Genomic DNA, 13,075 nt, shown 5'->3' on the forward strand with positions numbered 1-13,075 from the left:
TTATAACATTACGACCTTTACGATCACGAGCCACACACACACACAGTCGGGTGTCTCCCGACGTATCTACACGAACTGAAACTAAACGTAACGCGACTAGGTTTCACACTTCGGTAAACATAACATTGGCATAAATTTTGCAGTAAATATCAGTGGCTGGTAAGCGTACAGACAGGAGTATAAATCTGCGACATACTATCATTAATCACAAGTACAATCGCAGGTCCTTCCACATTCACTGCGGAAACCATACTGCTTCACAATAACATGATCACTGCCATTCTTACGTTACTCGTCTCATTTGCGTAGCACGTGGTCGTGTAAATTCAACAAAATGCATATATTCAATTTTAAAATCTCAATTGGCACGCGCAATCCTCACGGATTCAGAAAATAGTAAAAAATACTCGGTTATAAAATATGGTAATATTCCATTCAACAGATATTCTATAGGCTATTAGGTTTCATTTAGCAGATATTCTATTGCTATTAGGTTAGCTAGAATCCCGGGCAACATTACACCCCATGCATCCTGATTGTGTGAATATCGTGTCGTCTTTTGTGGAGGTGACTTCCACATGTCATCGTTTTAACGTCACATTCTGCCTCCAGGCAGCAGTTAACCAACTCTTTAATTTAAAATAAGGGTAAATTGCTGCGACTAAAATGCCGTAGCATGCAGTAACGTAGATTCATTCGAGATACCTTGGCCGGACAATAGATAATATGAAAATACTATAGGTGAGTGCACTGAAAATAGCTGGAACATCGGACTTTTAATACAAAAATACCGCGAAACAGTTTTACGAACCGTTCGAATCGTCACAGCAGTGTGTAAAAAGTAATGTAGAGTTCAGAGGTAGCACCATTTGAGATTGAGGACGAGTTTAGAATGTTAGCCAGTGCTAAAGCACGAAACTGACAGACAAGTATATATATCACGCTCGCATGCAGTATATTACTACTGCGAGCGGCTGTGTATAGTATTCGACGAGGCGTCATTTACCTACGATCGCCATATCTGAGATCTCAAAATCACAACCGCAACACGACCTGTAAAGGTAAACTCGATCAGTTCAGATACATACACATCAAGCTGTGAAAACACAGAATGACTGCGTTGGAATTGTCAAAAGTCAAAACAGCTGGCAAATTAAGGCATATCGATTAGGCAAATCAAGTTATGTTGGAGGATTTATGAGATGTTCCAGAATTAGCTTCAGATTTAAATGTCAGCCTTTCATTAAAGTGCTGGGGAGAAAACTTCTTTAAAGTTATAGCTTTTTCGTGTTTACCTTTTGCTAAGTCGTTAAGAGTTCAGCAATAATTACTATTTACTAGGTTGCTTTAGTCTTTGCATGACCAACACATTTATAAATGTAATACCGAGGAGGAAGAGCAATATCGCGTCTCCTATGCAGCGGGTGGATCTAGCAACCGCGAGAGAGTCAAGAATCACAATCTTGCTTCCTTTCTCAGACTGCACATCCTATTTTTCCAGTAGCAAAATGTGTCCCAGTTGAAAAATAAACACTTCTGTTGAATATAGAGGATATGCATCGTGAAAATCGTAGCGTTTCAGCGTGCATTCGCAGGCACTCGCAGTGTGTTTCGCAATACTCCACAAAAAACACACATATCGACGTGACAACCTGAACACTTTCTCATAAATTTTCCATTTTTGATTCTTGCCTCTGCCGCGACCCCTGAATTCTACCGCTGCACAAGCATGTGATACTCCTCTTCCTCTTCACCATCACATGTCTACATACACAGTACTGACCTACTGTACAGACACGTAAACATGGGCCTATCCCAACCAGACTGCACCAACCTAGCACTATCGCCAAACTCCCAACCAGCGAACAAAAACCCCAAAAAGGCCACATATATAAAGACCAAAAGTCAAGTCGTACTTCACGTGCGTCGCCACGGCGATCTCGCGTCACCGCGGTGACCTCACGATGTCGATGTCTTGCGGCGTCTTCTGAAGTCGCGCTGGTGCACGCGGTAGAAGAGCACGATGTTCATGACGACCATGACGGCCATGCTGATGCTGCCGATCGTGTAGAAGGGCAGCGGGATGCGGTCGCGGTTCACGACAAGCCAGCGAGTCATCCACGCGAGCAGAACGATGCGGAACACCACGAACGTACCTGAACAACAAGAACACCTAGGTGGTAGTTACGAACGAACAAGCCGAAAAAAAGGGATAATCCAGAGCAGCACGAACGCACCTGCGTCAGGGTAGAACACACACGGGAGCGGTATGAGCATCACCGACAAACTCAGAGATTGACCGTTATGACAAACGGGAAGACACAGGTGGTAGTTACGGATTAACAAGATGAAAGAGGGATAATGCAGAACACCATGAACGTACCTGCGGGGGAAGAACAGACTGATAATCACAGGTGAACAACTGGCACACATGGGCGGTAGTAGGGCGACCATAGACACGAATCAACTATGACTGACCCGTTCCTTTGACTGTGAAAACCACGAGATCCCTGCTGAATACCGCTGCTAGAACAGTTGAGCTAGACCAGATTGTATGTGTCTCACTGCACATGCGCAGCTAACTTTCGACTCCGCATCGCTTCGTTACCAAGCATCGTCTTTACAGCATCCGATATCGACAATGAGTAATTGCAACTGCGCATTACTTACGCCAGGCAGATAGGTCAAAGTTACTCTCCATGAACCTATAGCAAAGATTACACATATCACCCACTTACCTAGATTAACGAGGCTGTTGCATCGATACAGCATTGACTTTGGGTCGACCTTAGCTATCTGAAGCATCTGTCGCAGGTGTAGAAAGACACTGTTGACTTCCACTAACAGCGAGACGACTCCATAGCCTACGTAGAGTCGTGTCACGATTGCTATCCCAAAGCATATCACAATCTGCAAGAGAGGTCGATGATAAAAAATTATAGAAAAAAATATATTAGCCAGCTGTGCCCAAAAAGTCAAATTATTAGAGGCACATCTCAAATTGTAACTCTCACACAGCTTGGCATGATTCGTCACTTGACCGTGCGTTTAAAATTATATACCAATTGCACACTGCTGGCATTACATATAACAAGAGCCGCAGAGCGTCTGGGCTCATCTGAGGTCTGTTGCTACAATTATAAACGTAAAATTTCAGTCGTGCGTAGTACCACATTTGTTACGCGCACATATGCAGACACGCAGTTGCGTCACATTGCATTGTGATAGGACACGCCACTACTCGAGATGGAGCCGTAGGGGAGGGTGGGGGAGGGGGGTGGGGGAGGTGGGAAGGGCGCGGGGAGCGGGGTGGGGAGAGGGGGTGGGGAAGGGGGAGGGGGGGGTGTGGGGCTCTTAATAGCCAAAGAAGTTACTCCTTTGTTAACATGCTCAACAAATCCATGTTTAAATCCTCCTCTTGAGGTGGTCAAAAGATTATCAGACACTTACTTCTTTCGCACGTCCAGTGGAAAGCACACAGTTTCAGTGGTCCTTTCAAATAAAGCCATAAACAATGGTAGGTCCACCGCTGAAAACAAAAGAGTTTTTTTCAATTGCTCCGTCAGACCATGTCCTCAGAGAAATGTGCTAAAATCTGCCCTGTGCGCATTTTGAACCTTTGACCTGTGACCTCCAAATTTCGGCACAGTGATTGCGCTTTTCCTGTGATGCTATAGCACCGACTATCACGAGCCTAGGGTCAGCCGTCTTAGATTTGTGCCGCAATTCGTGCATTTCCTCCATTATACCTTAATAAGAGCTGAATTGTTCCCCCTTATTTTTCACACACTCTTGACCTTGACTTTGACCCCCAGCTTTCGATTCTCCCAACATCGTTTCGGATTACCCCCCCCCCCACCCACGTCCCAACCATATCTTGACCGACTACGTCGAGCGGTTAACGATTTGTGGCGCCAACTCGTTGACGGGACGCACGGACGGACGATCATGCGATTCTACAAGCTGCATCTGACTATGTCAGATGAGCTAAAAACATACTATTATAAAATATAAAAGGTAAGAAAAATACTACAACCTTTATTCTGTAGAATGTATAAGAGGCAGGGGTAGAAATTAACTTTTGAACAAGGGAGTCCAAAGAACTCCCTGCCCTCAAAAAGAGGGAGTCTGCGGCAACATGAGGGAGTCCGCAGTCTGAAGTTCAAAATTAAAGATATTTTAAACAATAACGCATACATGTGCTTATTTTGAAGATTCATATGGTTGCACGTCTGCCAAATTTTCTTGGCTGAAAAAATACAGGTAATTCTGCGAGGCCATGCTCAGGAATTAACTAGTTAGTGTGGCAGAATTTTCATGGAGTCATACGGACTCTTGCATATGTCAAACCAGGGAGTCCGGCAATAAATCAGGGAGTATTTGACTCTGGACTTCCGTTAATTTTGCACCCTGAGAGGTGTGAACTATAACTTCTAAACCGGAATTTCTACAGCTCACCTTCAACTCGACTATAGGTTACGTCTGATTGAAGGCGAAAAGACAGCCCCGATAGGCAGCTGGAGTATTTGTTTCTAAAATCCACCCATCCATCACTAAGTATGATAGTTTTGGATACATGTGCACAAAGATCGTGAGTTTCATATGCATCAAGGACTAATGCCAGTGTGCAGTACACCCCTCCCCCCTTATCCTTCACGCTACCGCTCCGCCAGCGATAAGAATGAAATACCATGCTCAAGGACACGACCCGTTGCAAAGACAACATCAACATGGATACGGAACTAAGCTACCAATTACACGCCACACGCCCAATTCCACACTAAAGATACCTCCATGTTGTTCAAACTGGTACATTGACTCTGTTTGCATAAATCTGCCGAATAAGACCTTTATATAGGGAAAGTTTACTTACTACTGTTATTGCATACCAACCCACACAACATGAATATGATCAAACAATATCGCCCCTACTATCACTGACACTGTTAGTCTGTTACTATCACATAATCGAACTGTGTTCTACTATCATCGGCACTTCTTTCCAATTTGCTGACAGAGCATGTTTCATCTCTTACGCCCCCCCCACCACCACCACGTTTAAATAACACGCTCTGTTTCACGATACTCGTACTGGAATACATCACATATGAAATCTGCTAAGTACTGTGCATAAACACATACTATGACATGATGACCCAGTAGCTCCCACGTCTCTCTCTTCCTACGGTTTATGAGCATGTCCAGTCCATCGTGGATGAAGTAACCTGAGATGCAAAAAACAATAATGGCAAACTATTCTCACACCATTGTTACCACTCTATATGTTGGCAATGTAGGACAACAATGTAAATAACTGTGATTGCTATACCTTTTAAGTATTTATCCTTTGTAGTTATTTAGTTGAATATTTTATCAAAGTACATATGTTCGTAATGTGTGCACTGATAATTACGTAAATGAGCAAACAAAATAAAATGAACAATCAAATAAGTAGAAATCTGTATGCGTATAAGATTGTGGCATCACAACTGTAATTACAACACAATTACCGATAGAAAAGCAAACTAGGAGATGCGATGAAGGTGACCACCTTGCAATCAAATCTTCTGCAAGTTTGGGATCGCTGAAGAAACTAAAAGAACCAAAACGAAACAAAACATAAATCATATATCATGTTCGAAAGGAAACGAGATATAAATATAATTTAACGAACTTGAGGTTACTGGAGACTGCAACCCATTTAACAAATGCCAAGCAAGGATTCTCTCCCAGGAATGTCAGAAGGAATGTCGTTTATGGATGAATGGGGGAGGGGGGGGTTGTACCGATTGGTGTCAATTATGTGTGTCATACGCGGCCCCAATACAACATAGGTAAACTCGATCATTACGGATCCATACACATCAAGTTGTGAAAACACAGAATGACTGTGTTGGGATTGTCAAAAGTAAAGACAGTTAGAAATTAAGGCATATCAATTAGGCAATTGAGGCAGGTGGGTTGACTTATGGGATGTCGTAAATTAGCTTTAGCTTTGAAAGGATGTCAGACCAACATGTTGTTGTGTTTCAAATAAATCCAAAAATTAATACAAGTATACAAATTAGGTCCTATACCTTTTGACAGACATATTACTGATTACTACAGCATAAAAATTACCACAAATCTGTGATGTTATAGGCTATAAAACAGCAATTTAACAGCAAACTTCTGCCTGCATTCCTCTGATATTTTGTGAAAATGAAATATTAAACTGCTGCAACAGAACACATACCCATGTTTATGTGATGTATATTTTTTGAGACTGGTACCTCATCTCGACATATAGACAAAAATAACAGGTTTGTGCTGTTATAGTAATAGGTGCTTCAAAATGCAGATCGGTGCACATATTAGTGAAAATAATGATGTGTGAGTGTTCTAAGATATGTTAGCCATACTGTATCAACTTTGTGTTATGCAAGGATTACCGGTAAGTATCATAACAGCCAAGAACATATTAAAACGGTTGAAAAAACAGGTGATATCCTCAATTGCTTTAAAGGCCTGGGGAGAACCCTGCAGGCTACGCTAGCATGCGATGCTATGAGGATGTGCTGACTAGTGGTGTATGCACACGGTAACAGTTACCGAGGGGATATATGCGCGCCTGGTACATAGTTTTGCCATACATGGATCAAGATATGGCAATGATCGAGGACAACATATCTATAGAATTCTATTGATATTGATATATACTTGATGTATATTGATATTGATACATTCTATAGATACATGTGCAGTCAGAGTGTTCCTGCTACATGGGATACATGCACTGTAGCTGGGAAGGAAGGGGCACAGGTAAAGGTAACCGGCCCTAGTCTAGAAGACATGTTCCACAATACTTCATGTCTACAATACCAGGGTTCTCCCAAGGATGAAATTCCAACAGGGCAGGGTTCTCCCTACGTTGCGCAAACGGGGCGCGCGCGCCCCGTTTGGGAAAACTCCCCCCTGTTTGAATCGTTGCGCCCCGTTTGAATTACCTCCGCCCCGTTTAAATTCCACAACAATAAAAGTTTGCCAGTGCGGGAATCGATAGTCAAGAATTGCCGTTCGACCAGGACATCCGACGCGTGTATTTTTACCGTACCACGCATGCACTGCAGACAGTACACAAGTTAACCAGACAATGCACAGTTAACCTGTAACTAACTGTACACCCACTCGGCTATCTTATATATACAAGAACCCCAAATACCGTCTATGGTGTGGTGGCGATTTTATCGGCATTAATTACGTCGCTACGGGTTAAAAATACACGCCCCCGGACCCCCCAGTTTCCCCCTCCCCCTCCTCCTAGTTTCCCTTTCCCCCTCCCCCCTCCCCCTCCCCCCTAGCCGCTCTCCCTCCCCCCTTGTTTGAATTTCATCGCTGGGGAGACCCTTGCAGTGGGATGGTGAGGGGAAGGGGAGGGGAGGGGGAGGGGAATAGGGGGGGTTCCAGGGGGCGTGTTTCTTTACCGTTACCACTTATGTAAGTGCCGTTAACAATCGTCACCACACCATAGACGGTATTTGGGGTTCTTGGTATAATACTATTAAGATAAGCCGACGTCGTTGTGGGGTGTGGGACAGGTTGACTGTTTTGCTACTTGTGTATTGTCTCTAGTGCAGTGCATGCGTGGCGACAGGTAAAAATACGTACGCGCCGATGGCTGTCCTGGTCTCGAATAACCCACCTGGGATTTCTTTGACGATCGATTCCCTCGCTGACAAACTTTTATTGCTGGGTGGAAGTTAATCGGGGCGGAGAGGTAATTTAAACGGCGCGCAGAAACGATTGAAACAGGGGAGTTTTTTCGTGCGCGCCCCTGTTTGCGCCAACGTAAGCTAGGGAAGGAAACCCTGAATACAATACACAATGAGTCATGTCTTCTAGACTAGCGCCGAGGTAACCTATACCAGTCTTTTCCTCCACAAAGGGAACCTAGCTGTTGCTGGGTGAACCACGTACTACGTACAGGTTAGGGTTAGGATTAGGGTTATAGGGTTAGGGTTAGGGTTCGGGTTCAGGTTAGGGTTAGGTAGTAGGCGTAGGCGATCCCTAGACTCGGTTAGTGGAGTAGGCGAGGTCGGTCCGGCATATTAGATAGTACCAGGGTACGTTAATCCGGTTTGCTCGTACTATACCGGACGCGTACCCAGGGTACGTTCCGGCAGTATACCCCGGGGGACATAGACCCTCTCAGCAGTACTAAGACTAGGAGCATATTAATTAAACCTGAAAAAGTGATTTAAGATAGTCTAATAGTAATACTAATAGTAATAGTCTGTAGCAATACGAGTATTCCTAAAATTACTAGAAAGCATAACACTAAGTTCCTAACAACAGTAATTAACATACCATGACAAGGTCCAAGTTCCAGCGATAATGGCATGCGTCCACGAAGTTGCTATGTTTTTATATCGCCACACCTGATATGTCCCCGCAGTGCCAACAGTCTTTGGCACGCAAACAATCCAACTTTTGTGAACTAATATAAAAAATATCACGGAACCCAACACGAAGTAAATTCCGTGGTTAGGGTTATACGTATACCCATCCATCCTCGTATCTAGACTGAAGTGTGAAACACGTATGCACTGCCACTAGTAGTAGTAATAGTATTGACTATTGACAGTACTCGTAGTCAGTATTGTCACTTGTGACGTACCCTACTTATCTTTATCATGACATGTGTGATAACAAACTTTTACTGATAAAGTCGAACCGTAAAAAAATTAGGAGAGATCAACGCCTGTTCAGCTTTGAATGATCCGATATAAAAGCAAGATAAATAGATAAGAGAGATAAGTAAGATAAGAACTTAAGAAGCAAGATAACTCTTCATTCTATATCTAATCTTTGGCTAACCATAGAAATCGCTCCAGACGATATTGTTAGACTGGTACCCGGTACCACCTTTCGGCTTAGGTATCCCACCATTAGGTACTTAGGTTTCACTTTTCCCATCGAGTAATCGAGGTGGGAGCGAGTACCAGTCTAACGATATTGTGTGCCGCTGTATCGTATATCGTATCGTATCGTATATCGTATCGTATCGTATCGTATATCGTATATAGTATCGTATCGTATCGTATCGTATATTGTCCCACCCTTGTATTTCCCAAGGCATCACTTCTGGTGAAGATGCGAGGATATTCTGGGAATGTGAACTTTCATCTCATCATTTTCATTGATTTGTACCTCCAGCATTTAGTTCTGCTAATCTTATTCTTTGATCCCTATATTTTAGTAATTTCCTCACGTGGTCGGAATCGGAAGCAATAATAAACTTGGGATCGTCGCCTTTCCAGGGTGATACTCCATTAGGAGTGTTCCCAACTTTAATGTCATTAATGGTCATAATAACACAATAATAATAATAATAATTAGGGTTAGGGTTAGGGGTAGGGATAGGATTATCAATCATTAATCATTAATCATTAATGATATCAAAGTTGGGAACACTCCAGTCGAGCGTTAGCCCATTTCCAGTCTTCAATGAACTCCCCTTTATTTATATCCCCATATTCAAGCTAACGCTCCATTAGATTCCCTGTATATCTATGATTTGTCCAAGTTTTACTATAGATGGGAGTATCGTGCACTCATATAATTTTACTCTAGCTTCTACTGTGAAATTGCCTAATTGGTTTGATTTAGTCATTAATTGTTAGGACCTCCCCCATCATATACCTGCCTCTGTCTATTCTCTCCTTTATCATATCTATGTAGTCACCGTTGTTATTAAAAATATTTTCTAGCTATTTATATTTAGTACAATGTTTTAACTCTGTTCTACTCAAATAAATTTTGTCTTCTTTTTCAGTACTAATGTTTCTATGAGGCGAAAAGTTAATATTCATTATAGTTGTATTGTCCATATTGAATGTTATCATTTTTTCTGTTGCAAATAAGTTGCATAAATGTGCTATTTTCTGTACCATGTTTATGTTTTCCATTCCCAGTAGATCATCCATATATAACAGCGGTGGTATTTCTATGGTACTTTGATATACCTCTACTAGGGAGTCATATCCTCCACTGTTTATTTGGTCCAGGGTGGTACAGCATATAATTGGACCCAATTAATACTGTTCCTTGTCTTACTACTTTGCTAATAGTGAAACTATCGGAGTTCCGTACTGGGGTGCTCACTGTGATTCGAGCCTTTTCATTTATCTTATAGCACCAACACTATAGCGCCGACCAACAACTGGTAACGCAACATAATACGGGCCACAATGTGCACAATCGTAAATCATTGAGTCACGAGCCACAAGAGTATAAAAGCATCGCATATTATTATTTTTTATTTATTAACTTGTAGTTATTAGAGGATTGTAACGATACTATGTACCCATTCTTTTGTTCCATGTGCAGACCGTGATCATTGTTGACCACAACTAATTCCAAGACAGCGCACTTAACAAAGAGACAGGGTCCTTATTTGTGATCACGGTAGACCTACCAAGATGCCTGCTGTTAACTGCACAATCCCTGGCTGCGACTACAAGACACTAGACCTCAACGCTGCTATCGTTGCCGCACTCCTCACTGCCCACAGGACAATTCACACATATGGACAAGCTGCCAAGGTCGAGAAGGTCAAGAGACCAACGATTGCTGCTGCTGGCACTAGCGAGGAATGGGCGTACTTCAAGTCACGGTGGTCTGACTACGCTGATGCCACCAAGATCACCGGGAAGGACAAGGTTGCAAAGCTCCTGGAATGCTGCAATAAACTTCTACGCAAGGATCTCACAAGAGCTGCTGGTGGCAGCCTCACCAACAAAACTGAGGATGAGGTACTATCATCCATTAAAAAGTTTGCCGTGCGCGAGGAAAACACAATGGTTGCTCGGGTGACACTCCACAAAATGCGTCAAGACAGAGATAAGACAGTTCGCAGCTTTGGAGCCCGTCTGCGGGGTTAAGCAGACATCTGCAAATTCATTATTGAATGCCCTGCCTGCGCTGCCGATGTCAACTACACCGACGCAATAATGCGGGATGTGCTTACCAGGGGAATTGCTGACTCTGAAATCCAGCTTGATCTTTTAGGAGACAAGAACCAGGACATGGGCTTGAAATATGTCTTCCAGTTTATTGAGGCAAAAGAGGCCGGGAAACACTCTGCCTCCTCCCTCCTGGACTCACACGCGGTGGAAGCAGCCAGCAGCTCCTATCTTAAAACCAGACAGACACATATCAAGGAGAAGCAAGAAGCATGCACCTACTGCGGTAAGAAGAGACACGGACGGAGCGCCCCAGTTCATATCCGCAATACGTAGTGTACAGCCTATGAACAGATATGTGGAGACTGTGACAAGTTCCATCATATGGAGAATGTCTGCCGCAGCAAGGGCAAGCCACGACACCAACAGTCAGCCGTCTCTGGTGAACACGTGATCATTGGTGACCGCAACTAATTCCAAGACAGTGGACTTAACAAAGAGACAGGGTTCTTATTTAGTTATAGCTAGTTTGAACGACATTTTACGAATGCAATTTTCTGTAATTGTGCTTGTAGCAAAGAATTATTAACGTGCGTGTGCACGGTATAGTTGGTATAAACGCAATGTAACGCTCCAAAAAAAACAAAAATGTATAGAAAATAATTAAACACCATATGATTACACCATATTAATTAAGAGTAGATAATAACACATGTGTTATTATCTACTCTTGATATTAATACATAGACATAATAATTTTACACATTTTGGGAATTACATGAAGTTAAAGTCATTACTTATAGCAGTCATAGTAATGATAAAGGATATGCGGCATATAATATATGCTGCATTTGTTGTCACATTAATTCTCACCATGCCGCACCGAATTGTATTATATTCATACTTATATAGATATATAAAAAAACAAATTGTTTGTCTATGGAATAACCAAAGACCCTATACACTATTACTAGTACGTATATAAGGTCGTTTGTACAACCAGAGCACGTTATACAAGATACGTTCAGGCCGTAGGTTGAGCAAATGCCTAGCGGCGCTGAGAGGGTCTATATCCCCAGGGTACTGCCGGAACGTACCCTGGTACCAGAGCATATAAATCAACGTAATTTATATGCTCTGTTGGTACTATCTAATATGCCAAACCGTACCTCGCCTACTCCACTAACGAGTCTAGGGAGTCGCCTATTCCTACTCCCTAACCCTAACCCTAACCCTAACCCTAACCCTAACCCTAACCATATCAGATAGTTACCAGGGTACGCTTCGGCAGTACCCTGGGGGACATAGACCCTATCAAACTCTACGACAGATGGCGCTCTCGCTCTGGCTTAATTCTACCACTGCCACAAGCTGATATCCGTAAGAATTTCTTACGCTTTTTTACTATAAGTTTTACAGCAACTCCGTTACTCCTGTCCTATGTAATACGGTGTGTACTTATAAAAGCTGCAAAGATAATAAAAGTTGGACCATTATTTCATACAAAATTTAATAAAATATAGTGATACGAAATAGTGCGCGGATTGTGCGCCCATTTACCTCTTTCAAATCATACGCTGTTTACGAATCTTCATTTGCTGGATTTCTCCCAAGCTCCGCCCACTTTAAAAATAGTGCTAGCATTGTGGCAGTGGTATTATCCTGAGTGAGCGAAGAGGCACTGCATGCAGTTTGAGACCCTATGAGCCTCAGCAGCAGTGACGGATCCAGGATTTCAAGGAAGGGGTGAGAAATAGGTGGGGGGAGGGGGATCTGGGGGTCCTCCCCAGAAAAGTTTTGAAAATGTAGATCACAGGAGATGGTATTTGAGGCACTTTTGAGTACATGTACAACCTTTATTCTGACTATGGCAATCTTTTAGTAGAAATTTTTTTAATTTTAATTTTGCTCCAAAATCTAAGGGGGACATGCAGCTGCCACCTTGTCCCCCCCCCCCGCAGGCTACGGCCCTGTTACGTAACTGCGTGGTAACATTTCTCAGAACCCGAATCTGCAACATTCCCAGAATATCTTCGCAGCACCTTCACCAGAGTCTATACATGGGAAAAACAAAATTTAGAGAAAAAAAAATAAGAAAAGAAAAGATACAAAAAGAAAAAAAAAAAAAAAAA

At 42.7% G+C, this 13,075-nt stretch overlaps 2 protein-coding genes across 2 annotated transcripts; one reads left to right on the plus strand and one right to left on the minus strand.

Annotated features, from left to right (window-relative positions):
- On the minus strand, positions 1–9,198 carry LOC106811607 (TLC domain-containing protein 2-like). The gene is made up of 7 exons (XM_014815307.1): positions 9,190–9,198; positions 8,857–8,911; positions 8,347–8,476; positions 5,511–5,593; positions 5,143–5,225; positions 2,739–2,910; positions 1–2,156 (listed from the first exon to the last, which is right to left on the minus strand). Exons 1-7 carry the CDS (start codon positions 9,196–9,198, stop codon positions 1,960–1,962), a joined length of 729 nt encoding a protein of 242 aa, XP_014670793.1. The 3' UTR covers positions 1–1,959.
- Positions 9,199–10,436: 1,238 nt separating this feature from the next.
- On the plus strand, positions 10,437–12,042 carry LOC106811615. Its single transcript, XM_014815317.1, has 2 exons — positions 10,437–10,793; positions 11,050–12,042. Exons 1-2 carry the CDS (start codon positions 10,461–10,463, stop codon positions 11,074–11,076), a joined length of 360 nt encoding a protein of 119 aa, XP_014670803.1. The 5' UTR covers positions 10,437–10,460; the 3' UTR covers positions 11,077–12,042.
- Positions 12,043–13,075: the final 1,033 nt, after the last annotated feature.

The sequence above is a fragment of the Priapulus caudatus genome, unplaced genomic scaffold (assembly GCF_000485595.1).
Source record: "Priapulus caudatus unplaced genomic scaffold, Priapulus_caudatus-5.0.1 Scaffold556, whole genome shotgun sequence".
In the NCBI taxonomy this organism is placed as follows: Eukaryota; Metazoa; Priapulida; class Priapulimorpha; order Priapulimorphida; family Priapulidae; genus Priapulus; species Priapulus caudatus.

Coding starts and splice junctions, on each gene's coding strand:
- LOC106811607 (XM_014815307.1), bottom strand. Junction 8,477..8,856: donor CGTCTGGAGCGATTTCTATG/GTTAGCCAAAGA, acceptor TTTTTATATTAG/TTCACAAAAGTTGGATTGTT. Junction 2,157..2,738: donor CAACAGCCTCGTTAATCTAG/GTAAGTGGGTGA, acceptor CTTGTTGTTCAG/GTACGTTCGTGGTGTTCCGC.
- LOC106811615 (XM_014815317.1), top strand. CDS start 10,461: ATGCCTGCTGTTAACTGCACAATCCCTGGCTGCGACTACAAGACACTA. Junction 10,794..11,049: donor CCAACAAAACTGAGGATGAG/GTACTATCATCC, acceptor TTGATCTTTTAG/GAGACAAGAACCAGGACATG.